General features: G+C 37.8%; 1 protein-coding gene across 4 annotated transcripts in view; it reads right to left on the bottom strand.

Annotated features, from left to right (window-relative positions):
* pard3b (par-3 family cell polarity regulator beta) overlaps positions 1-26,538 on the bottom strand; it is a 691,700-nt gene that overhangs the window by 272,753 nt on the left and 392,409 nt on the right. For all 4 annotated transcript variants that reach the window (XR_010002345.1, XM_062969128.1, XM_008114949.3 and 1 more), the window contains one exon: positions 40-246. Coding sequence is in view for 3 of the 4 variants with exons in the window: in XM_062969128.1 (XP_062825198.1) it covers positions 40-246 (207 nt within the window). In the remaining variant the exon portion in view is untranslated. The remainder of the gene's footprint in view (positions 1-39; positions 247-26,538) is intronic.

Genomic DNA, 26,538 nt, shown 5'->3' with positions numbered 1-26,538 from the left:
TTTTGAAAAAAAGGAGAAGAAAAAATGTGAGGCACACACCTTCTGGAAAATCTTCAGGTCCATCGTAGGATTTATCAATGGCAGCTCTGAAGCTCTCATTGCACCCTCTACCACGGACCATGTGAGGTTTGGGCCTATAGAAAGGAAGCTCGTTCTTTTTCACTTCAGCAACAGCTGTCTGGAGACTCTCTAGGGAACTTGATTTCTTCAAACCTAGAGTTGGACCAACATCCTTGCCAGGAGGTTCTGATTAAAAAGATGAGAGAGAAAAATATATGAAACTACACAAAGCAGCAATAAAACTACAAACATGCACATGTTTTAAAGAAGAGTTCCACTTATGGTACACCTATAAAATGTTGGACCCTGCAGTTGCACAACTGTAAGTCATCTTTAGCCCTCCAAACTTAACCAGAGCTTTTATGTCTAATAAATATGATTTGCAAATCTTACAGGTACAGAAAGCATAAAGCACAATGCCTGGAAGCATATGACTCTCAAAAATAGTACTGCTATTCTGAGGCTATTCTGAGGATGCAAAATATTGTGAGCTAAAAGGAGCAATTCTATCAGGATTCCAATATAATTTCACTACTGATATGGGATTTAAAAAATGAATGAATATTGGTTTTACAAAGGAAGCCACTCTTCTACTAAAGCCACAGAAACCCTAAATATATATGTAGTTCTTTTTACTGTTCAGACTTTTAAGGGAAAAGGAAATGGAATGATATTATTATTTTCCCATGAAATAATTTAACCTCCAATATTCTAGCACAGAATTATATTTCTTCAAAACAGGCCAGTATTTGTATACATGGAAACTTTCAATTGAATTTTAAAAATGAGCAAAAGGCACGGCCATGTCATGTGAGGACTTTGAAGAGAAGGACAGCAAGGGATTTGGAGGAGTGAGAACAAAGGAGTCAAAATGATTGGTCAACTCTGAAACAAGATGAATCAACAAAAGATAATCTATAGATCATGCCTATACAATATAAGCCAGAGAAAGAAAACACATAAGCACAAGAACAAAATGAAGAAGCAGCCCTAAGAGATGCCTAGTTTATTAAGGCCCATTACGGTGCAATTGTTTCAGAGTTTGACTAGAATCATAGGAGATGAAGGTTCAAATTTCTGTTCAGCCACTATAATTCACTAACCAAGTCAAAATGTCTCTTGACCTAAGAGAAAGGTAATAGTTAAAGCATAGTGAACTAATCTTGCCAAGTAACTCCATGATAGGTCCTCCATAGTGTCATCATAAGTTGGAATGATGTGGACACAACAGCAAAACAAAGATATAGCCAGATGACTCTTTATGGGCTAACCAATTATATTTAACCCCCCCCCCCCCTCAACTATAATTGCTGTATGTGAATGTGTTTGGCTGTAGCAAATTGTTTAAGAGCATCATCACCATACTAGGTGTCTTCTTCTCTTTTCCTTGCACAATAAAATAAAGGAATGATATAATATTCACTTTTTACAGCTCTTTCCTATGTTTGTGGGAGCAGTTTAAAGTCTGCTTAAGTCTATCCACAACAGAACTGGGATGAGGGCCATTCTCTCTGAATTGCTTCCCCTTCTTAGAGTAGCTAGCATCAGCTTTTCTCATTATCTGTAGGTAAGTAGCCATCTTAACTCTCCATGATATGCCTGGTGTGCTAATTTCCATGAAAGTCACATATGCTCACCATGGAAGAAGAGGATTACGATTGAAAAACAGTATGCGAAAGGAGTAGGGAGAGAGATGGTGAAAAAAGACTGAGAGATCAATGGAAGGAAAGAATATGGAGATCACGAATAGGCTATAGCGACCTATAGAATGGGTAAAGAAAGAGGTGAGATAAACTCAGCTTGCTTCATAAATACATAAAATACCATACAAAATTGAGAGTATGCAAAGGGGAAATGATTTAAAACAAAGTTCTCTATTTTGTGTGCTGGCTGCTAACAGAAAGGATGTTATTTCCCAAGAGTAATGTTTTCTTTGCAAAGCTTATATTTGTGAAAGATAGTGGAAATTTACCAAAGCAGCACCACAACCTCTTTAAAGTTGATAAAAATATTTCTAACATGATGGTGATTAATACACATTTTACTGTGCGATATATACAGCATTGAAATAATTAAAAATTGTCTCTTCTTTTAGCCCCCTCTCTTTTGTGTGTATACTTTTTGTGCTTATTTCCTTAATATCGAGATATCAGGTATACTGTATATATTTTGAAATACATATACCAAAACATTGTCCAGATACATACATTTAGAACAGGAATCAATTTGGTAGGTATCTTTTGCTACTGCAATGACTATTTATGAATGGCTATTTATAAAGGCTCTTCACAGCTTGCAAGATATGCAAGAACAAGAGCTAGATAGGATGATGTACAAAGCATAAAAGTAAAATAAAGTGTTGATAGTTACAAATGTAAAACCAGGGTTTATGTAATTTTGAGGGAACATGATCAACAAAAACAATGATATAACGAAGCTCCTCAAAACACGGAAAGGTATTCAAAACACTATAATGATTACTATTCTTGGCAGCCTTAAGAGAGATAGCTGTTTGCTCTCTTTGGTACTGCTAAATCTTAAGAAATAATAACACTAATGAGAAATTATAGCTAATCAAAATAAAAGAAAGTGATGAATGAAACCTAATACGAGAGGGAGAGAGTGTGTGGTGGGGGGAGGGGAAGAAGCATTGCCACCAAATGGTGAAAGATCAGCCACACACAAAGCAATTTAACACTGCTGTTCTCTGGGGATTTTGACATGTAATGTGCAAAAAAAATAAGAAAGAAAAAGGGAGAGAGGGAGAAACCAGTTTAAAGGGAAACCTGGTTGCTAGGTCACAAAGTGCAATGTTCCTTTGTTCATTAATTGCCATTGTGGAGACTACTATTATTGCCAAATTAGCAACTGCTGAAATGGATTTTGAGCATCGCCTTGCTTGCAACATAAAAGTGTTTAAAATTATTCAAGACATAAGCATCAGTGAGAGGTATAGCAGCACCCATTTGAGGTTGGGAAGGAACAACAGAAAAGAGAAGCATAATCACTGGAGAAGAAACAGATGAAGTAAAGGCTTTTCTGATCAGGAAAGAAAAACCCAGGCTGCTTTTTAGTGAGAAAACAACTTTGATTGTCAGCTTCTGACAGAAAAATCGCCACACATATCAAAATATAATTCTCTGTTGCAGGGCTTAATTTGAGCCAGGGATGAGCCCAGGGACTAGCTTTCAGTGTTCGGGCTTATCCCTGGAAGTTAGCTTGGAAAAAAGAGGGAGAAAGTGAGACAGAAAGGGAGGGAGGGAGGGAGATGGATAACAAGCAGAGTGCTTATTGCCTTTTGTCCAATGATACCTTTTGCTTTCACTAAAACAAAGGTATTGGTGACAGAGTGAACACAAAGATATATTCTTCTCCCCCTACCATAGTCTAGTTCCCAATAGAAGAGAAAGGGTTGGTAAATTTATTTCTAGACATGAGGACATAATTGGATTTTTTTACCGAAAAAATAAATACAGTATGACCCTTGTACTACAGGTGCCACAGAACGTGTATCTGTGGTTTCACCTATCTATATCTGACAAAACATGCTCCTCTCCAGGAATTTTCAAGATTCTTCAGGTGATTTTATGTTATGCTTCTACTGGAATTTCCCCACAAAGTCACTCTGTATGACCAAGCAATTTTCTAGGTCCTCAGGGGTGTCTCAATAGTAACTCCTGGCAGAAGTCATTCATTTTCATAGGGTTCACCCATACCCATGGTTGCCCGTTCTCCCCCACAGATACACAAGTCATACTGAATATAATTATACAAACCAATGCTAGCACATAGAAAACTAGCAATCAAAGCAAAATATAACAAAATGCAAAATCCACAAAACAGTGATACATTTACAGGACACAATTGAAAGACAAAATGCATCAAAATGCAAAATCCATGTTTTGCTGGCTTCTTCATCAAGTAAAGTTGTTTTTTAAATCATGTCAGAAGCGACTTGAGAACACACTGCAAGTTGCTTCTGGTGTGAGAGAATTGGCCATCTACAGAGATGTTGCCTAGATGCCCTGATGTGTTACCATCCTCCTGGGAGGCTTCTCTCATGTCACTGCAAGCTAGAGTTGACAGATGGGAACTCGCCCCGTCTCGCGGATTTAAATTGGCAACCTTCAGGTCAGCAACCCAACCCTCAGGTCAGCAGTCCAGCTGGCACAAGGGTTTAACCCAATGCACCACCATGGCTCCTAGTAAAGTTGTTAATAATCACAGAGAAGAAGATGAGTCAGTTTGTTTCTGATGCTACTTCTGTTGTCAGTTAAGATGGCTCAAAGGCAAAAGCCACTCCCCTATTTATCATGTGAGGACCAGGGGCAAAGGGCAATAAAACAAAAGTTTCAATTTCATTACAGGTTGTATATATGTTTTTGTAGTCTGGGTTTATGCGATCAACTTATGCAAACATCTAGTTGCATTGTAAGGTAAGAAGGTACAATATCATATCTCAATCTCTTTGTCTTAAGTGTCATAAATTTTCCCCCAAATATTCCCCAATATAGATGAAGAAGATAAGCTGGGATGATCTAGTTGCCAGATTGTTGGACTTTCCTCTGCTAATCTAGTTGGTTATAGTTATAATTTGGCACTATGGAATGGATCATGTTGAGACTCACGAAGAGCAGATTTGATATAAATTTTGCAGATTAGTCAACTTAAGTTGATAAACTTGTAGAGACAGGAATGAAGACATATGGCTCAAAAGATGATGCATAGATTGGTGCCATATGCACAAACAGTGACACTTGGGAGGTTTAGCTTCCATTAAAGTAAACTCCATTTTGCCTTTGAAAAGACATTTCAAGGGTAATGTCACTCTTGGTACACTAATGAAGGCAGATGGCTGTGATCAAATATCCTGGGTTCTATTATCAATTCTGTTTGACATGTCTTTGAATTTTACAGCTCGGGCAGGTTATAAATAGGACTAAACAGGTGCAAACAATTGTGATGCAGAAGATCCAACTGACTGATGGAATCATCGTCACAAAGTTCCCTAGTAACTGGCAGATTCTGCTATCCTATATACCACAGTAGAGAATGTATAAATGGCATAGATTATAGTCTTGTGGAAGGCTACACATTCCTCCTGACTGAAATACAATAAACCATTCGATTCATGGATTCTGCATCCACAGATTCAGCCATCCAAGGCTTGAAAGTTTTCCCTCCTCCAAAATTCTTGGTTTTACCATTTTATATGAGATATCATTTCACTACATAATTATATATAATGGGACTTGAGCATTCATGCATTTTGGCATCCATGGGGGAATCCTGGATCCAAATCTCAGTATCCATTGAGGGCTTATTGTACACTGAAATAAGGAATATCATTAGCAGAGATTTTGCTTTCTTAACTTCAAACTTTCCTTAAACAAACTGGCAAAGCTCTGTGAACTCCAAAGCAACACAGATATATTTAACTACTATTGCTATTTGGAGCTTAAATTAACTAAGTTTCTAAAAATCATTCTATTGTTACTGAATAAATGTTGAATATGACTCAAATGAAAGCATTAATTTTACTAATAACAATAAAGTCCCTATTTTTGACATCCTATAAATACTTTTTAAGTGTAAAAAGAGCAGGAAATTACTACTACATTTATATTAGCAAGTAAACTTATTCAAAATTTCATTACATCATTTACATTCTTGCTAACCCCTAAAACTACTGAGCAAGTTGAACAGACTTACATTGTTTATGGCCTAACAACATTTTATAGAAAATCTGTCAAAATATGGAGTGAAGAGGCAAAAGATTAACTACATGTTCTATTTACTTGAATGTAAATAAAGTTTTTGCCCCTGTCAACCTCTTGAATTCTACCATTTAAATAAAGCTTGTCATTTATTTGGGACTATTATTATCTGCTAGATCAATAGTTAAACATTTAGTTGCCATTTCCTATAGGTGATACAGTCACTTAATCTGGTCTTTTATTTACAGCTAGCAGATAAAAGTATTTTTCTCTTCATTTATTTCTTCCCATTCAATCTGTTTCCTTCTGACTCCTTTGTTCTCACTCCTCCAAATCCCTTGCTGTCCTTCTCTTCAAAGTCCTCACATGTCACGGCAGTGTCCTTTGAGGAAATATATTTCTGAGCTAGAATATTGGGGGTTAAATTTTTATAAAGCAGCAGAGCTTCCAATCTTCCTGCAGTCTGTCTGGGTGGCCCAACCCACCAAAAATAATCTCCAGGAGGAGACATAAATGTTTAATTGCTGGGAAACGGGAGGGCCATTAAATTAGAGATTACCTAAAAGAGCAAGGGACTGGAGTAGATGACCTCGAGGTCCCTTCTAACTCTATGAGTCTATGCACCAATGACAGGAAGGTGCAGGGAAAGGGGCGTGTTTTGTGGGGGGTTGGCCCCTCCCACCTCCCACCAGAGAGCATAACTTGGGGACTGTCTGTACACTGGAGTAGGCAGCCATGGCAGGTGTGGGAGACAATGTTTCCCCCTAAGCACCAACACCAGGGCTACTCTATATCTTTTTTATGTGTGGCTAGATGCGTGCGTGTATTGGGGAGGGGATATGGCTGAAAACTGCAACCCTTCTTGGTTGGGCTAGTGATGGGCTAAATGCAATTTATTCCTCCTGAAGGTCTCCAGTACCACTTCATTGCAGAGTACAAAATTACAAGACAGTCGACACTCCACATTTGTGTTTTTGACTTTTGTGGATTTGATTTTTCATGGATTTGATTTAAAATGTTATCTCTAGAAATCTCTGGGTCCTCAAGTATGGCTTCATCTTCAACTTTCTCCGATCTGGAGGACCTAGAGAGAACACTGTAGGAATCTCTAGGTTCTCCAGAGTGATTCTATAGTCAGCTTCTAGCAGACAAATCTACAATTATGCTGGAAGACCTAGAAATTCCCAGAGAAGTATTATCTCAGCTTAAAAAATAGCAATTTCATTTCTCTCTCTCTCTCTCTCTTTTTTTTTTTTTTACTTTCATGAAGATTTTATATTTTTAATCCAGGAAATCTGGAAAGATAACTGTACACCCAAGATGCTCAGTATTTCTGTTATAGTTATTGGAAAGAAAACAGAAAGGAGAAAGTAAGTGTGTGTGTCTATCTCTGGTTTGCTTCCATTTGGTATAATAAACCAGCCATTCTTGCTCTCTTTGGGGAGGGGGGGGGGGGGGAATGACTGCCTTATTACACCAACTGATAACAAACCTTTCAAAGAATTTTAAAACAAGGTCAGAAATAGGAGGCATTCAGGAAGGTGGTAATTCAACCCTGTAAAAACACAACAACAAAAAGCAAAATTTTAACACTATAGTGCAATATAACAAACTGCAGATTCATTAAGTGACAGAATTGCTTAATTCTATAGAAAATATTAGCTACAAAAATATAGCGCTGCAATATGAAATGCTTGAAAAATGACATTTTTTAGTTTTTAATGAATATTTTATGATACATAGGAAAAACTCCCAGCCATATGTGAACAGCTCTAGACATCACATATATTAGTCTAGAAAATCAAAACAATAAATAAAACCAATAAAAAGTGGACTGGATAAGAAAGCTTGGGAGGGTTAAATGTGGTTTTTCCAACAGAAACTCCGAAACTCCTTCAGTCACTTACAGAAATAAAATAATAACAAAACTTTTTCTTTCACAAGACATTCAGTTGTTTTTTAAATCCTACATATTTATGGAATTGTTTATATTTATATATTAAGCTATACAGTTGTTAACTACTTTACCATTTCAGTGTAAGGACAGGAACCACCTGCTACTTATGTATTTAGACAGAGTGGTATCCAACTGTGCTGCTCCTGTCTAAATACCATCAAGGCACCAGATCCCTTCTGATCTTGGATGCTAAACAGAGTCAAGCCTGGTTAGTACTTGGAATGGTCTCTGCCAAAGAATACCGTGAGCTGCAGGTTATATTTCAGAGGAAGGAAATGAAAAACGACCTCTAAGTGTTCCTTCACTAAGAAAACCCTATGAAATTCATACAGTTGCCATAAGTCAATAGGCAACTTGAAGGAAGCTAAAACAGCTTCTGTCAATGTAATGGAAAAAAAGGATAACTCAGAGCTACTTCTTGCTAGCTACATTTATTTATTTATTTGTGACATTTATATGCCACCCTTCTCACCCCGAAGGGGACTCAGGGCGGTTTACAAGTATTTTGAGAATGTACTCTTCAACTCATAGATTTGTGCATAACCATCCATGATCAAAAAGTAGCCTGCAAGAATCAATAAGAGAAATATGTACACATTTGTACTGCTTCATTTTTTTTCTCCTGCACATCAAAAACCTTCCTTTAAAAAATCATTCAAGGGTACACTTTCCCCCACTGCACATTTCCCTGGCATCTTTGTCAGATACACTGCTATTGGTTAGTTTGATTTAGGGCTATACGTGGCTCTCTCACATTACTGCCCTAAATTGTAGTGATTTGAAACTAAGCGTGCATCTACAATGTAAATTAATTCCATTCACCACAACTTTAATTGCCATGGCTCAATTCTATGGAATCACGAAGAGTTGTCATTTGATGAACCAGCACTCTTTAGCAGAGAAGTTTAAACAAAACTCCAATGATTCTACTGCATTGAACCATGACAGTTAGTGATGTCAAATTGCATTAATTCTACAGTGTAGACCAGAGGTCCCCAAACTAAGGACCGAGGATCACATGTGGCCCACTGAAGCCATTTATCCGCCCCCTGCAGCGGCAACTCCCTCCTCCTCCGCCGAGGAAGGTGCATGTGGTGTGGGGTAGGAGGGAAAGGCACGCACCTTTCCCATCTCCTCCCTCGCCTGGTGTGTGCCTTCCAAGGCTTTGCTTGTTTATAATGGTATTTTCATTATTTAATTAATAATTAATTATTAAGGGGTGCTTTGTTAGTGCACAAAAGTAGAAGGAGGTTGGACTAAATGGCCCAAGGGGTCTCTTCCAACTCTCTTTATTATTTTTATTATGATTTTATGATTAACATTGAGGCTGTATTTATTCCTGTTTTGTTTTTTGGTTTTTTACTTCAAAATAGAATATGTGCAGTGTGCACTGCATAGGAATTTGTTCATAATTTTTTAAAAAACTATAGTCCGGCCCTCCAACGGTCTGAGGGAACATGAACTGGCCGTGAACAGTTTGGAGACCCCTGGTGTAGACCCACCTGAAGAAAGATTATTTCTTACTTGGCAACTATTTCAACTGCCCAAACAATCTGAATGACTTATAGAATCATAGAATCATAGAGTTGGAAGAGACCTCGTGGGCCATCCAGTCCAACCCTCTGCAAGAAGCAGGAAAATCTCATTCAAAGCACTCCCGACAGATGGCCATCCAGCTTCTACTTAAAAGCCTCCAAAGAAGGAGCCTCCACCACAGTCCGGGGCAGAGAGTTCCACTACCGAACAGCCCTCACAGTCAGGAAGTTCTTCCTGATGTTCAGGTGGAATCTCGTTTCCTGTAGTTTGAAACCATTGTTCTGCATCCTAGTCTGCAGGGCAGCAGAAAACAAGCTTGCTCCCTCCTCCCTATGACTTCCCTTCACATATTTATACATGGCTATCATGTCTCCTCTCAGCCTTCTCTTCTGCAGGCTAAACATGCCCAGTTCTTTAAGCCACTTCTCATAGGGCTTGTTCTCCAGACCCTTGATCATTTTAGTTGCCCTCCTCTGGACGCTTTCCAGCTTGTCAACATCTCCCCTTCAATTGCGGTGACCAGAATTGGACACAGTGTGATTCCAGGTGTGGTTTGACCAAGGCAGAATAGAGGGGGAGCATGACTTCCCTGGATCTAGACACTATACTCCTATTTATGCAGGCCAAAATCCCATTGGCTTTTTTCGCCACCACATAACATTGTAGGCTCATGTTTAACTTGTTGTCCACGAGGACTCCAAGGTCTTTTTCACACATGCTGCTGTTGAGCCAGCCATCGACTTGCTACTCTTCTTTTTACATTAACTTTACCTTATGGCAAAGACAACTGTTTTTAACATTCCTATTCTCTTACCCTCACTTTCCTCCTCTTATATAAACATATACAGTACACTTACTTTTTATAATTAATGGTAGCATTTTTACCTTGTTCCTCAGATGGAAAAAACAAAACAGTTTACAGAGATTAAGAATGTAATAGATAATGCTCTCATTTTAAAATCTAAAATACAGTACACACAAATAATAAGGTTTAAAGAATGACACCCCCCCCCCCCCTTAAAGGCACTAGCATTTTGTTGGGAAGTTCTAATATAGGCTAAATCTGAACTGGACATTTTTTGGATTATATGAGAGGGAAATTTTAGAATAATTATTTTGATATACATACAAACATGAGGTACAGTAGACTCCCGGTTAACTGAAACTATAGCAGCCGGAACCTTCAAGCAAGAGAATTGAAGAAATAATACTGCATTTACAAAACTATTTTTTATAATACACTAAAATTGTGCTACATTAAGTTAAATTTGTCATTATTTGTCTCCATTTGCTTTTAAGTTGTGTTTGTCTTTGCTTTTTATTACTGTATTTCAGTAGAAATATCACGTTGTGAAGGGAGCCTTCCTCTGGTGACGTAGCATGTTGAACTGAACTTGCTGACCAAAAGGTCAGCAGTTCGGATCTGGGGAGTGGAGTGAGTTCCCACTCTTAGTCCCAGCTTCTGCCAATCTAGCAGTTCAAAAACATGCAAATGTGAGTAGATCAATAGGTACCGCTCCAGCAGGAAGGTAAGGGCATTCCATGCAGTCATGCCGGCCACATGACCTTGGATGTGTCTAAGAACAACACAGCCTCTTAGGCTTAGAAATGGAGATGAGCACCAACCCCCAGAGTCGGACACGACTAGACTTAATGTCAGGGGAAAACCTTTAACTTTACTATCATGTTGTGATATAATATTGGCTATAGTATTCACTACATTTATTTTAATGGTAAGTCTCAAACAACCAAAAACTACATTTATCTGGCATCTACCTATCCCCATAGGTGCCAGTTAAATGAGAGTCTATTGCATATTGGAGATGGGACCATAGTCCAAACACAACATTCATTTGTTCCATATACAGTAGAGTCTCACTTATCCAACGTTCCGGATTATCCAACGCATTTTTTTAGTCAATGTTTTCAATACATCGTGATATTTTGGTGCTAAATTCGTAAATACAGTAATTACTACATAGCATTACTGCGTATTGAACTACTTTTTCTGTCAAATTTGTTGTATAACATGATGTTTTGGTGCTTAATTTGTAAAATCATAACCTAATTTGATGTTTAATAGGCTTTTCTTTAATGCCTCCTTATTATCCAACATATTCGCTTATCCAACATTCTGCTGGCCCGTTTATGTTGGAAAAGTGAGACTCTACTGTATAAAGCATCCCCAAGTTATGAACAAGATAGGTTATTTCTTAAGTTGAATTTGTAGGTAAGTCAGAACAGATACATTTTAAGGGTAACTTCAGATATCTAGCTACTAGCTAGCTAGCTAGCTGGATAGCATAGGGAAGATTTTTGTGAAAACAAGGATTGGTGATAAAGCCTCCATCGAGACACCTTTTTCTCATGGTAACTCTTCCAGGAGTGAATTTCTTTTCTGAGGGGTAGATTTTTCACATTTCCTGTTGTCTCATCCCTGTTCTTAACCATGAGTAATTTGTAAGTTGGATGTTTGTAACTTTGGGATTGCCTGTACACGTGATACACATACAGTGAAGATAATTTTACACAATATTTAAACAACATTGTGGAAGAAACTAAGTTTGTTTACACCGAACCATCAGAAAGCAAAGGTGTCACTATCTCAACCACCCATGTGAACAATTTGGATTTTGAAGCAGATTTGCAGATAAAGGACATAAAGCCTGAAATTATTATTTCTGACTGGGAAGGATAAAGTATTCCCTTAGTTCCTCACCTGGCCAATGTATGTTCCATGAAACTAATTCTAACAACCATGTAAATGGGCAAATAGACAACCATTGAGAGGAGAGACAAAGTGTCCCAGGAGATTAAAGGGGCAGAAAAGATAAACAAGACCAGTAGGCACAAAGACTAGTGTAGTCAATGACTGAGAAACTGAATAGAGTCAATAAATTAGCAAGTGTTAGAAATACTGACATTTTAATTCATCTTATATGGTAATTTCTTTGTATACTCCTCCAAGAAGGTGCTTTTGGGAGTCAGCTGAGGAATAAATCTGTGTAAGACAGGTTATTTAACTATCTAAATGTTAAAAGGATATAATGAAATTACAAGTATCTCAGAAGAAAAAAGGAAGTTGAATTAATTGCACACTATACATTTTCCTCACAAAAACTAGGGATCTCTTCCTAAAAATATTTGGTGGCTAGGGTCCAACAACTTGGTGCTTGTCTACACTGGGCAGGTTAGCATGGTGTAAATCTGGCTCAAAGCAACCCTAGATCCAACACACACATCCTAAATCAGAAGCTGTTGTCCAAACAGCATCAGCTCCATTGAGCTGTTGCCTTTTCTGTGTTTCCGCTGCTTATGGTCTCAGAGCAACCAGCTTTGTCAAGGTGGCTACTCTGGAGCGTCAAGCTAACTCTGGAATATCCCCGGATTTACCCAAAATGTGTGCAATTGTTTTGAGTAGAGTTTTTTTTCTGGCCTGTGTAGATAAGTCCTTGGATACAATATCAAAAACCAAAGTGGATTTGATATATGCTTGACATGGAAACCACTTGGGTGTCCTTCACTAAGGAATACTCTCACCAACAGCAAATCTTTTATATGACTATTTGTATATATTTTTGCCATGCGAAAGGTGATACAGTAGAGTCTTATTTTTTCAACATAAACGGGCAGAATGTTGGATAAACAAAAATGTTGGATAATAAGGAGGGATTAAGGAAAAGCCTATTAAACATCAAATTACATACTGATTTTACAAATTAAGCACCAAAATATCATGTTTTACAACAAATTGACAGAAAAGGCAATTCAATACATGGTAACATTATGTAGTAATTACCGTATTTATGAATTTAGCACCAACACATTGCAATGTATTGAAAACATTGACTACAAAAACTTTGGCTACTAACAAATTGACTACAAATAAAGATAGAATTGCATAAAATGAACTTACAGTAACAACATTGTTGGAAGTAAAATCCATAAAAAGTTCAGTCCTTGCTGCCTAGAGAAACAGCTGTGCATCCGGATGGGAGCCAGACTGAGTTGGATAGTCCAGAATGTTGGATAAGCGAAGGTTGGATAAGCGAGACTCTACTATATCTCAATGCTCTCTGCTTGGACCTTTTTATAGGGTAGAGCAGAATGAGATTACTTGGTTGAAATACTCTAGAACTAAGGGAGAGGAGTTCTATGTTCCCTTCAGTGTCGCCCCTTGTTCCCAACAGGTCTGTCTGAGATAAACAAGAACTCATCTACAAAACAGAAACATTTTCATGATAAATAATTTGGGAACTAGTGAACTACAAATACAATCTAGCTCCAGATCCACGCTTATTATGTCAGGTTCCTGTGCCTGGAGGAAGCCAAGCAAAGGAGAGTTTCTATACCTACTTGAGAGACCTCAGGAGGTATATATGAATACACAAGGTTCTCAGTTAATGGGGATTGATAGATCCTAGATAAAAGTAGCTTCTAAGACATTTTCCTGAATGCAGTTAAAAGATACAGCCATGGTGAATGTCTTTAAGTCATTAGTTTCACCCAAAAATAGGCATAGACTAAAATTGTCCTAAAACGATCACTTCATTGGGAAGTGTTTATTTCAAACACCCTTTGTGCACTCCCCCCTTTGCTCCAGCATTTTAAAAAATTCTCACAATCAGTTTTCTCACTTTTTACCACGTAATACAAAACAATCAGGGAGCATGTTGTGAACACTAAACAGGCTGTTTGACCTGACATTGTGGCACCAATATATGGAAACTTAAGATAACTCAGAGCAACAGCTATGCTTTACATATCAATCCCCCCCCAGGCATTGAGAAGTGGAAAGATTTGAGTATATATCAAGGGAGAAAGGGCAATGCGGCTGTTACGGAGGCCATGCCATCGCTTGGCTACCATTCATGGACACAGAGAATTCCTCGTCTGTAGATCCACTATTGCATGGCTATCTGCCATCCAGACATAGCTGGATTCCTTTAATTATACAGTTCAAAGCTTTGACTAAACAGTGTAATAATTTGCTTTAATTCCCGAACTTCCTCAAATGGCCCAAACTGATTGTGCTGGGAGAGTTGTTTCAACTCCATCTCAGCAGCCAGATAGTACATAACCCTTTAGAAATTTAGGTTATGCCCAGTCACAAATAGAAACCAGAAGAATACTCACAGTGTTCATTTTAATTTTAATAACTATACTGAAGGTTTAGCAAAATCATTATGATCACCCCTCCAATTTGCCCCCACTTCATCATTACTCATGTATGTTTTCAGCCATGATCTCTACAAAGATACTAAAAATTATCTGGGACAGAGGGTTTTCAATATTCATCACACTGTTTAATTTGCACTCTTCAACTGAATAGCTATCAGGAGCACTCCTAATGTTATGGCCTTTTCAACACTGGTTCATTTAGAAAACATGGAGAGAATTATGAAAGGCTTGATAAAAGCAATGAAACATGCTAAACCTCTTACACTCCAAAAATTAGCGATAACAATTATCTTTTAGTTGGTCTTTTGCCTTAAGCATAGGATCCTAAATTGGAAACAGAAATAAAAGGTCTGAATAACATTATGCCTGGCCCTTCCCCCCAATATTAAAATTCAAAGTATAGGGAATTTGATAAATTCTCTGATTAAAAGCTCTCATTAAAGATTTGAGCTTTGCAAATATGCCTCCCTATATACAACATCCTGTGTAATGGCGGCTTAGTTTCTACCACATTCAAGAGGAGTAGTTGCATCCTGGAACCTGGAAGGGTAGGAGATAATGATTTTACACCCCAACAATGTTGTGAATATATGGGCTAATGCAACAAGTAGTTAAATGTAGCACTCTAGTCACCAATGCAGTCACACAAATTTAGATCCAGTTTGGAGGTGGACAAATTGACAAAGAGACCAAGCTGAGAGTTGAAGAAGTTGAGGTCAGGGCTGTGCTTTTTTTGTGTTTTTGTTTTAAATTCACTGCTGTGAAAAATGTTGTTTAAAAATTTAGATTCACATAATCATAGAATCTCCCTGCAATGCACAAGTACAATAGTTCAACTACAGCCCTCCTGAAAGATGACCATCTGACCTCCAAAGAAGGAGAGTTCACTACCTCTCAGGCAGTCTTTTCCACTACTGAACAATTATTTCAGAAAAAACGTTATTTCTAATGCTTAGGTTGAATTTCCTATCTTGTAATTTGAATCCAGTTGCTTATTTTATAGTATCTGGAGTAACAGAAAATAATCTTGCACCATCTTCTACAGAACATATTTAAAGACAGTTATCCTGTCGCTTCTTAGCCTTTTCTTCTCCAAGCTAGACAAACCCAACTCCCTAGTCAGTCCACATAGCTTTGCCATTAAAAGACAGGATCAGATATATTGTTGATAGTTATGGTAGGTTAGTGGTCTTTCTGTTTTATGATTTCAGGAGGCTCTTCATTGGAGGCAGACATCTTCTGTATCAATGGAAACTGGATTGCTTGAATCTTGTTGGATACTCCCACATTTTAGAATATTGCTGCGTGAAGGAACCATGAATTGAGAAGTGTGAAGGCACTTATTCATGTTCTTTCCACCTTTTCTGTAACTGTGCTTTATGCTCTGACACTGTGCCTTATGCTTTCTGTGCCCCCAATGCTGAAGGAGGAGAACTTTCAGTGTGTCCCATTCTGTGAATAAGCTTAACATAATAATAAAAAATACAGGCCTGCAGCTCTATGAGATCTACAATCTCATAAGAACTATTTTTAAATAATTGAACATCACATAGCACAGACTAGATTGGGATACTAGAACTGGAACAGGCAAAGCAGCATGTAAGTACCTTTTCTTCACCATTTCTGAGGAAGCATTTGGAGGACAGGACATGCTGCCCTGATATGTTTTGCAGTTCGGCACAAACCATGCAACTTGGTAACTCTTGTGGTAAAACAAGAGGATCTCATGCCTAAATTCTTCTGCATATCTTCTCCCAGTACTGATCAATTCTCCACAGACCCTGAAAGTGGCCTTGAAAAGCTAACTCTAGGGATGGAGAGAATGAGGAAAGAGCCAAAGGCATTTCTCACTGAGGGTGTCCATGCATTGTATTTCACAGAGACAACTTTCCATCTGAAGGAAGACAGAAATTGAAATAGGAGAATGCACAAAAAAGTATAGACTTACTACAAAAGAGACAAGATTTCGATTCCTGAGTATACCTAAAGCTATCAAATAAATTGAAATAGGAGAATGCACAAAAAAGTATAGACTGACTACAAAAGAGACAAAACTTCAATTCCCGAGTATACTAAAGCTATCAAATATCAGAAGAATTAGGGAAGGCAAACTCTTTGAAAGAATCAACAGTTTGAAATCTGGTTAAGAAGGAATAGTAAGGACTTTGAAGTTACCTACCAAAAGCATGCAGCTCACTTGGGATCATTTCACTCTACTTAGTTATAGCTCTATGCTTCTTTATCTGCCATAGCAACAATATATGGAATTATATGATTTATAGTTTGGTCAGAATCACCAATGGAGCACTCTGAGAATTCTTAATGCTTCTCCCTAAACTACAAATCCCATGATTTTATAGTATAGAGCCAAGACTGTGAAAGAGGAATCACAATGCTGATACTGTGCAGTGAAAAAGGGACCCTGATAACTCTCTGCCAAGGTGAGAGACACACTGTATTTCTATTAAAATCATAGTAATTAGTTCTAAATGTGTGCTATATTTGTATATACACACACCTTATATAAGTATATGCAGTTGGAATTATAATATGCAAATTTACCAATGGTTTTGTGATGATACAAGTTCCTCTCTTGAAGACGTATTAGTGGCTGTATGGTAGCAATAGAAGAATAAGGGTGAGAACATATAGCCAATGACAGCCATGTTCTGCAATCTGTTACTGGCAGAGGTTTTAAAAAGTACCCCCTGTCCTCTGAAAGTGAAATCTTTCACCAATTAAAACTGCTTGTCATGAAAATTGGTTACTGTGTGTGTCTCTTTCACAATGCTAATGAGATTCTGAATAAAAACTGAATTAAAAGTACAAGAAAAATTACTTTGAAATCAAGGCTGAGAGAAAATGTTCTAAAGCTTTCTGCTAAATGTGTGACAAAATCAGTTGTATCTGAAATCTTGTCACTGTTTAGGGAACAAAAACCTTATATGTTCTTATCCATATTCTTCTTATGATATTTCCTGATAGCTTAATATCAGGTAAAATGTGTCCCCTTCCCCTGTGATCTTGGAGTACAACTCCAAGATGTGTTTTAACAATGTTATTAACAGATCTGTTTATATTGTTTTGTTTTTATGATTGCAATTTGGGCATTAAATTTTGCCAATTTTTGTAAGCCGCCCTGAGTCCCCTCGGGTGAGAAGGGCGGGGTATAAATGTTGTAAATAAATAAATAAATAATAACTCCCAACAATCTGTACTTTGTTTAAACTTCATTTACATAAGGAATTCTAAAATAAGTGTGTACTATTGAGGTTTATCAGAGTATCTCATTTCAGCTTTTCAAAATACATAAGTTTCCAAGTTAGTCAAAGTATTTATCAGTTTTGCTGACCCACCAATATTAATCAGTAAAGAGTGACATAATCACTTCACTGCCCTGTGATTTTGTACACCTAATAAAGAGAGCAATCTATTTTGTACTTAAAGTTCAATTTACTTTATGAGTCAAAATAATTCTGTGAACAGGCTATGTGTGAATAATAGTTCAACACAATACATCTGGTGGACATCAGTCTGGGTTGACTACTCAAAATATGACAGCATGTTTATTTTAAACCTTTATAAAAATACATTTATGCATTTTAGTTTCTGGCTTCCAGCTCCAGATTCTCAAGCCACATAACTAACTAACACATAAGACAAACCTGCAAAGTGGTCTTGGTTCTAAGTTTGAAGAGACAGATCCATCAAACCGACTGACACTGGAGATAGAGTTGCTAAAAACTAACCCAGGTATCAGCATTATGCCAGATCCTAAACTAAAATCTATCAAATCAGGGGTACTGTAACAAGTGCCCCCTGAATCAGAACTTCCAGATTCCATATCCTCAAACTCTACACCTCTACAGCCACCATGGAAAAGAAACAATCCCTCTATGCCAAGGATCTGCATCCCCATGTTAATTTCCAGTACAGACTGAAGGCAATTTTCCAAAAAGAAGACAAACAGTAAGTCCCATGATGAGGGCCCACTCTTCAAAGACCCCTCCATGGGAGCAGTGATCTGATGTTAGAGTTGCAAAAGCTGAGTTCCAAACTTAGTCTAAGGGTGCATCTACATTGTAGAATTAATGCAGTTTGATATTATTTTCACTGCCATAGCTCAATGCTATGGAATCATGGGAGAAGTAGTTTACAAGGTCTTTAGCCTTCTCTGCCAAATGGTGCTGGTGCCTCACAAAATTACAACTCCCATGACACTACATCATTGAGTCATGGCAGTTAAGATTGTACAAATCTTTGTTGATTCTATAGTGTAGATGGATCCTAATTTGCTGACTTGAGAGTTTTTCATGGTCCTGCTATGGATCTCCTGTCAATATGAGGCCACTATATGAGGAGAGAAAACCTTGGTACCCCAATGCTCTCTCAAATTGAGAACCTGGACAGGAAGATCATGGTATAATCTGTAGGCTTAATCCTTGACCCTTTGCTCTCTTACTAAGTAGTGGCATCCAAGGAAGACAGAAGAAAGCCTTTCTCTGTTTCTCAGCATGACAAGAATTTCACTAGTTGTTAGAAAATGATTTATAATATCTGTACCTTGCCTGAGGGACAAAATCATGATAGCCAGTGGTTGATGTGAGAAAGAAAGTGAACACCATGTTAGAACACCCTAAATGAATGGTGCTGGAGCAACATATTTGGAATCAAAGGGTTTTCTTTATGGCAGGGGAATACATTTCTTAGAAGAAACTATATGAAACAACCTCTGTGTAGAAAGAATCACAAAGAGTATACAAAGTGCATGGCTGGGTCATGAAGCTACTTCAAAGACATCTAATTCAATTGTCTCCAAGACCACTAGCTTCAAATACATTGGTCTGTAATATTTTTTTTTAATACACATTTAAGTCTCTCTCTCGATTGGTGCCTCATACTCTTTTTTTCTCAGCCACCATCCATGAAGAATGTGCTTATTTTTCTAGGAAATACAATCTACAAAACATTATTGTTTCTAGTAGGGGGTATATACCTATACAATTCAGAACAAATCATTGTAAATAGGGGATAGAAAAGAATTTGAGATGCAAAAAACTTGTAGAGCTCTAAACGGATACAAGATGAAATCGTGATAAATCACAACAGTAGAATGGTGATAATACTGAATGACTAGATATCTCTCCTAGGTGTACAGACTGGGTTTTGAATCTGAAAATGAACAATAGAACTGAGTTCTGCAACGCAACACTTATCTTCTCAAGTGCTATTTTTCTGTCAAGTTAACCAATGCTCCACAGAGAAAATATAAGAAGGAATTAATCTGGAATGGATTGTTAAAGTCAGCATGGCAATAAGGACTGTATCTTGCTCTTGTTTCTGGTAGGATAAACTATAGGTTATGAAACTGGAAAAGATATCCGAACCTGGCTAATATTTAGAAGTGTAAAATATTCTGCCACTCACACCTAAGATGCTGCCAGTTTTAGGTCTGGATTCCCCTCCACTCTAACTGAATCATCTACATTTATTTATTCCTGAACCCTTCAGCTTTTCTCCCAATATGGGATGTAACACAGATTAAAACAAAATACATCTTAAAAATTTATTACATAAATAGTTAAAAGACAATAAAATACTATCCTATGAAAAATGCCAGGACTAATTAGCACTCAGCACAAATACTATGTTAAATTATATTTAGAAACAGAAAATGCAAGGCTAGAACCACTGGATAAAAATTGAGTTTTGTAGTTTCATGTTGGCATTCAGAGCCAATGTACAACAAGGTAGAAGAGTAATAGAAGAATTTCCTTGTCAGGAAGAATGAAGATATCAGACTGAATGCCGAAAAGTTTTTCTGTATTTTTAATGCTTGTATAGGGGACTATTTTAACTAATGCTATTTGACATGCAACTATTTAATAGGCCTAAGATTCTTAAACTTTTTTCACTCATGACCCCTTTCTGCCCAATAATTTTTTGATGTGACCCCAGATATATAGGATATAAAAATATATGGATATAAAAAAAACCCCAATCATTAATGATAATTAATAAGCATTTATAAGGCTTGCTAAACAGGCTAAGTTTCCTATTTGTGGAATATAGTTAAAGCATTTTCTGCAGAGTCCACTGTAAGCATTGCATGCTGTTGCTAACAGATTTATGTAAATGTTGGCATTCAGAAAGCTTTTACTTCTTTTTTACTTCTACTGTTGCCATATTTGATTGAAGCGGACACCATTTGGGGTTGGGACTGACCGTTTAAGACATAGTGTAATAGACAACACCTGCTGAAAACTCTGGCAACCCCAAAGGAAGAAACAAGAGGACTTAGGCATGATCCTGCTCCTATCAGACCCTGAGTTATGTTATTAGTAGCTGAATGTTGCATATCTGCATATTTTGGATACTTTTCCAATAAAATACACTAAAATTGAATCCTTCTTAAGGCGCTATTATTTAGCCTAATAAAGAGGCCGTAATCAACGCACAAGATTAAATTGGATTGTGTTACTCTTGAGTCACGTATGTGGCTACATTAAAGACTTATAGAAAATCTTAAATATAACACAGGTAAACTTCAAAAAGAAATGATTTCACAGATATTGTGCTATAGGATCCAATTAAGAGTAACACTGCAACCTACATCAGGATTGTTTCTTCTTCTTGAGGTATTTCCTTATGCTTGTGAAACTGTTTCCCTTAAAATAGTTATTAATATACAGCTGATTAAGTTCAAACATAGCTTGCCGATTTTCACAGAAAATAATATTTCAAACTACAAATAAATAGCTATGGGATAAAGATGGGTTGATGCTCTGTTTCAAGGGATTATTGAAAGTATCATTATATTGTGGCAAAATTATGGTAAGGGGAGAATAAGGTTAGACGAGAACTAAGGTTTCTTATTTACATTCCTATATAAATACTTCCCCTCTCCAGTCTTTCACATACACACACAATCCCAGCGTTACTGATTCGGAATTGTGTCCTATCCAAACCCTCAAATTTACCAGAACGAACTAGGGAGAAACCTTGTGCCTTATTCCCCAGCCAACTATCAGTCTGATCCGTGAATCCAGCATGCTGGCACTGTTTATGGGCTCACTTTATGGGGGCTCTCCCCTCCCCAGAGCTGTCCAGCAGCTACTCTAATTTAAGAAGCTCTAAATATTGTTGCCATGGGCGACACAGGAACATAGAACAAGGCTCCACTAATAAAAAGGCTTTCACGGCATTTCAACCCTTGCTTGCTCACAAGTAGAGTTAAAATTTATGGCTTTTAAAATACAGGTTCCGAGAGAGGTCAGGTTATATGGCTGCCAGTAATAAAAGAAATCAATATGGCAGCACATCTGAAGAAGCAGGACAAACTAAATAAACACTTCATCCTAATCTCCTTGGACTTGAATTAAGAGAACATAAAGTAGTGTGTTTATTTTGCTTGCCCTTTATCATTCAGCTACATTGCATTACCTGAATCTTCGCAGCCTGACACCAGGTGAGATGCTAATATTTGCCAGCCATGAGACAATTAAACTTCATGTCAAATCCAAGCCATTAACCTTATCACAAATCCACTAGTTCATGAACATGTTACAAATGCATCCAGGACTGTGAAAATGACCAGATTTACTATAGTATATTAACATTTCTCAATTTATATACAGTAAAAACTCCATACTGAAAAGGATATATTGCTGGGCTTTGTGTTACAAATGGACTTTGTATATACAAAACCATGGGTAATAGCAAACCCTACTGAAATGAAGGGCTTCTGACCCAAGAATAGCATAGAGTCACACTGGAGAGTCTAGAAAATGCCCAGAGGACATATTTTGTCAGATGTGGATAAATGAAACTGCAGATACTGGTCCATGGATATGGGGGTTGTACTATAGTATGGTGATTCAGAAACCATGAAAACAACATTTCGATTAACATATTTAACATCAAATTATGTTACTGAAGTTTAGACTTTGTAGAGTTAGAAGCATTCCATTGTCAGAATCAGAATCACTTCTGTAATGATCTGCAGGCTCATATTAGAAACTAGACAAAATGAGTTCAGCCTGAGGTTTTTCCATAGATTTGCACAGATATAAAAAAATACCAGTATTGGGTCAGAACTATGAAAATGACTGTATGAAACAGGTAGTTATTTCCACTGCTCCAATGAGCCTCTTATCTCATAAAATTCAGCAAAGAAAAGTTCCACTTGCATGCATAAGGAGGGTACACATGAAAAAACCCCGAGAGCTTTTTAATCTGTCACTTCTTATCTGATATTGAGAGAAGAAGTAGTTCTACCCAAGATATAATCACAGGATAAAAAACAGGATTAATCTAATTTGAATGTGATTATTAAGAAAAAATAATAATCGGATGGATGGTTTAAGCATAAATGTACTATTTCCATACTCCAGCAAACCCAACTAAGGCATCTTAGATGGCATTCACCTCTATTGACAGTATCCATCAGATGCATGTGGGGGAATAAAGCATCACTTACCAGCAGGCCATGATCTTAAGTTTAGTTTTTACCTATGGTATAATGAAGAGGAGGCAGTATTGTAGCACAGATAAGAAGATTAACACATGTGTAGAGATGAACAGTCTTTGTCTAATCGAACTATAAGGGATAGAGATTATACTTAACAGAGCCAGGAGAAAAGGAAATGCAAAGGACATGACTTAAACAGTGGTCATAAAACAAGTAAGAATTGAGTGATAATAAAGACAAATTTGTGTAGAGAAGCTGATTAGCATATGTATTTAAAGCTTAATCTTAGAATTTTAAAATTCATGGTCTTCAGAAGAAGAAAAGTCAGCTGCTATGGATATTGAAGTTCTTCCTACCATTGCTGGGCAACTTTAAAGGGTCTGGGAGTTCATTTTCTGCCTGGAGCCCACAAAGTCACTCACCTCCTTCAGTGTCTAGTCATCTTTCCCTCCCTCTTCACCTAACTTCCCAGTATTTTTGACCCATCACTTTGTCAGAATGAGGGCACGATGCATAGGAAACTCCAAAGGTCCTGACAGTTTGGGACTGGGTGAAGTATTGACGTTTGACCTAAGGCACACTAAGGCCAGTTCCACACATACATTAAACCCACTTTGGAGCAGGTTTAAGAAACCTGCTCCAAAGGGGGTATAAATCCACACAGGCAGTGGAAAAATCAGGCTTTGCCGGGATAACATGTGAACCTCCAACCTTCCCCCCCCCCCCCCAACACACACAAACCTCAAAAACAAAAAGGAAAATCATCGGAAGCCATTTGGAAAACTTCTGCCTGAAGAAACATTACAATGACACCCCAAAAGATAGGGGGAGCTGGCAGTGATTTGCCCCCCACTTTTCGGGCGTCATTGGTATGTTCCTTCAGGCAGGAGGAAAAGCCAAATGGCTCCTGGTGAGTTTCCTTTTTATCTTTGAGGGAGTTTGGGCGAGGGGGTTGGTACCTGCCCTCACGGTTGTGAGAGGGATGTCTGGACTGCCCTCTCAGAAGTACAGAACTTCTGAAGGAGCAGTCCAGACAGTGAAAATAGTTTGTTCAACCTGTGCCTTTCACGAAGGTGTAGATCAACCCACTATCACATTATCTCGGCACAAAGCAGAGTTTTTTGGCTTTGTGCCAAAAGCATTTGTGTTTCCGGACACCCCACTTGAAAAGGGAGTTGTCTGGATGCCACCTAACTCCCCCAACACCCTTTCGTGCTTCTCTCCCAATTTATGCTACCAGAACATCCAGTCACTTGGGATTCACAGTATTTTCAATATAAAACAATCAAAGACCACAACCCCTTAAAGGTTTTCCCTCGACATTAAGTCTAGTCATTTTCGACTCTGGGGGATTGGTGCTCATCTCCATTTCTAAGCCAAAGAGTCAAGGTCATGTGACCGGCATGACTGCATGAAGCGCCGTTACCATCCCGCCGGAGCGGTACCTATTGATCTACTTGCATTTACATGTTTTCGAACTGCTAGGTTGGCAGAAGCTGGGGCTAACAGTGGGAGCTCACCCCGCTCCCTGGATTTGAACCAATGACCTTTTGGTCAGCAAGTTCAGCAGGGGTTTAATCTGCTGCGCCACCAGGGGCTCAAAGACCAGAATCACCAAATAGCCATTTCCTCAATTCAATGAAAATGGCCTGTTGCAATGCCAGTAATATAAGCATAACCCTCCATACTGTCAGAGGGTTTTGCTTCAATGTAGTATCTGAACAAAGTAGTATCTGCTAGAAAACCTTCCCTGTTGAAAGATGCCACCCATTTTCATTTCATATCCCTTTCTTTAAAAAAAGAACCAATTGACAACATGGCACTGGTGCTACTATATTTTTTCCAAGTTAAGCAAAAAGACAGTTTTCAAAAATCTTCAGGTTATGAATACATTTATGATAACTACAAGCATTTTATGTGAAATTGTCCAGAACAACTGCAAGGTAACAGATACAATTAAAGAGGAAGAAAACCTTAATATTTCTTTTTCACCAATCAGAGAGGGTGATTTAGGAAGATTTTCTCAGTAAAATCAATTCCTCTTAGCCAAATATAAATTTGCTATGAAAAAATAACATCCAGAAAAGAATCAAACATCCTGAGAAACTGGGCTGGCTTTTTTTTCCAGAAAGAAGGCAACCAAGCAAAAGACAAACATCAAACAGAGGGCTGCTGGTGGGTTTGTTAAATTCTTGATCCCATGACAATAAAAAATTACCCTTGGAGATTTGTACATAATACTTACAAAAGGACTGAAAACAGTCCTGGCAGAAACTATGATTGTGGGAGGGGGGTTGATGTGGATATTTAGTGCCCTGCAGCACATCTCTATAATCCTCCAAGACAGCTGGGAACGGGGAGTCTGTTCCAAACATGTCACTTGTTGCAGACACTTCATAAAGAACAACAAGGAAATGTACTATGTCTGGATTTGGGGTAAAACCTGAGAATCATTTCCCCAAATAATTGCCTATGAAATTGCTCCATTACTGAAATTCAAAATGAGCACTTACATAAACACTTTCCGTTTTCCATATGTATCAGCTTCATATACTTCTCTTAAAACCAGCTGCTGCCGCATTTAACTTTGTTTGGAATTAAAGAGAATAACAACAGCAGCAGCACCAACCTATCTCCACCACTATTTATTTGGGGAGGACAAACAATTCAAGAGGAAAAAAAATCCCCAAACATTATTTCTAAGATGATAGAATTTCTCTCTACAATCTGCTTTCTTCAAGATCAAAGAAGTTCAGCTACTGGTAACAATGTCAAAGGCCTTTGTCAATCCCATCCAAAACTGTCTTTCACGATTTCAGATGCTATTTTGCTTTTCTCACGGGGGAAAAACATACTAATTCTACAGAATAAGCAATTTATTGGAGCCTACAAAAGGGTGTGAATATACAAAACCATGGATAATACCAAGTCCTACTGAAATAAAGGGCATCTGACCCAAAAATAGCACAGAGTCAAACTGTAGAGTCTAGAAAAAACTTTTTATAATGTTGAAACAAATATTGTGCATACTTGTGTATAATTCAATCTCATGTATAAGTCAAGAGCAAGTTTTGAGACCAACATTATGGATTTAAGGTGGATCTCAGCAATATGTGATGGCACACAAGAGCAATAGGAGAAGAGAAGATTGTGGCAGCAGTCCATAGAAGTGACACTATTTAGAGAAAATGGAGGAGGAAAAAAGAAGATGACAATGTTAGTAAAAGTGGGGGGAAGGAGGTATCTAGCTAGCTTAGCTAGCTATTTTTAAATGCCTTCCAAATGGTCCTTGGAGCCAAGAAACTATAAGAGGGAAAGCATATGATAAATTTAAACACTATTTTCATAGTAGCTTGGCTTCATAAATGGCAAGAACCGGGAATTCAAGAAAGAGTAGTCTTGGAACTAACATCTGAAAGGAGATGGATACCCGGTTCTGCTTCATTCTCTGGAAGCAATCTAAACAGATAGCTGGGGCTACCCACTACTTCTTGTCATGGCTCCTATAAGAAGGTCTTGGATATCTTCGCAAGTGCCCAAACTGTCAAATTACTTGTGATATAGTGTGATACACGAGTGTTTTGACACCACAAAATCTTGGCCTACAAGATCATCAA

This window comes from Anolis carolinensis, chromosome 1 (assembly GCF_035594765.1).
Source record: "Anolis carolinensis isolate JA03-04 chromosome 1, rAnoCar3.1.pri, whole genome shotgun sequence".
Taxonomy (NCBI): domain Eukaryota; kingdom Metazoa; phylum Chordata; class Lepidosauria; order Squamata; family Dactyloidae; genus Anolis; species Anolis carolinensis.
The sequence above is the reverse complement of the archived record's forward strand: the minus strand, read 5'-3'. Positions and strand labels throughout refer to the sequence as shown.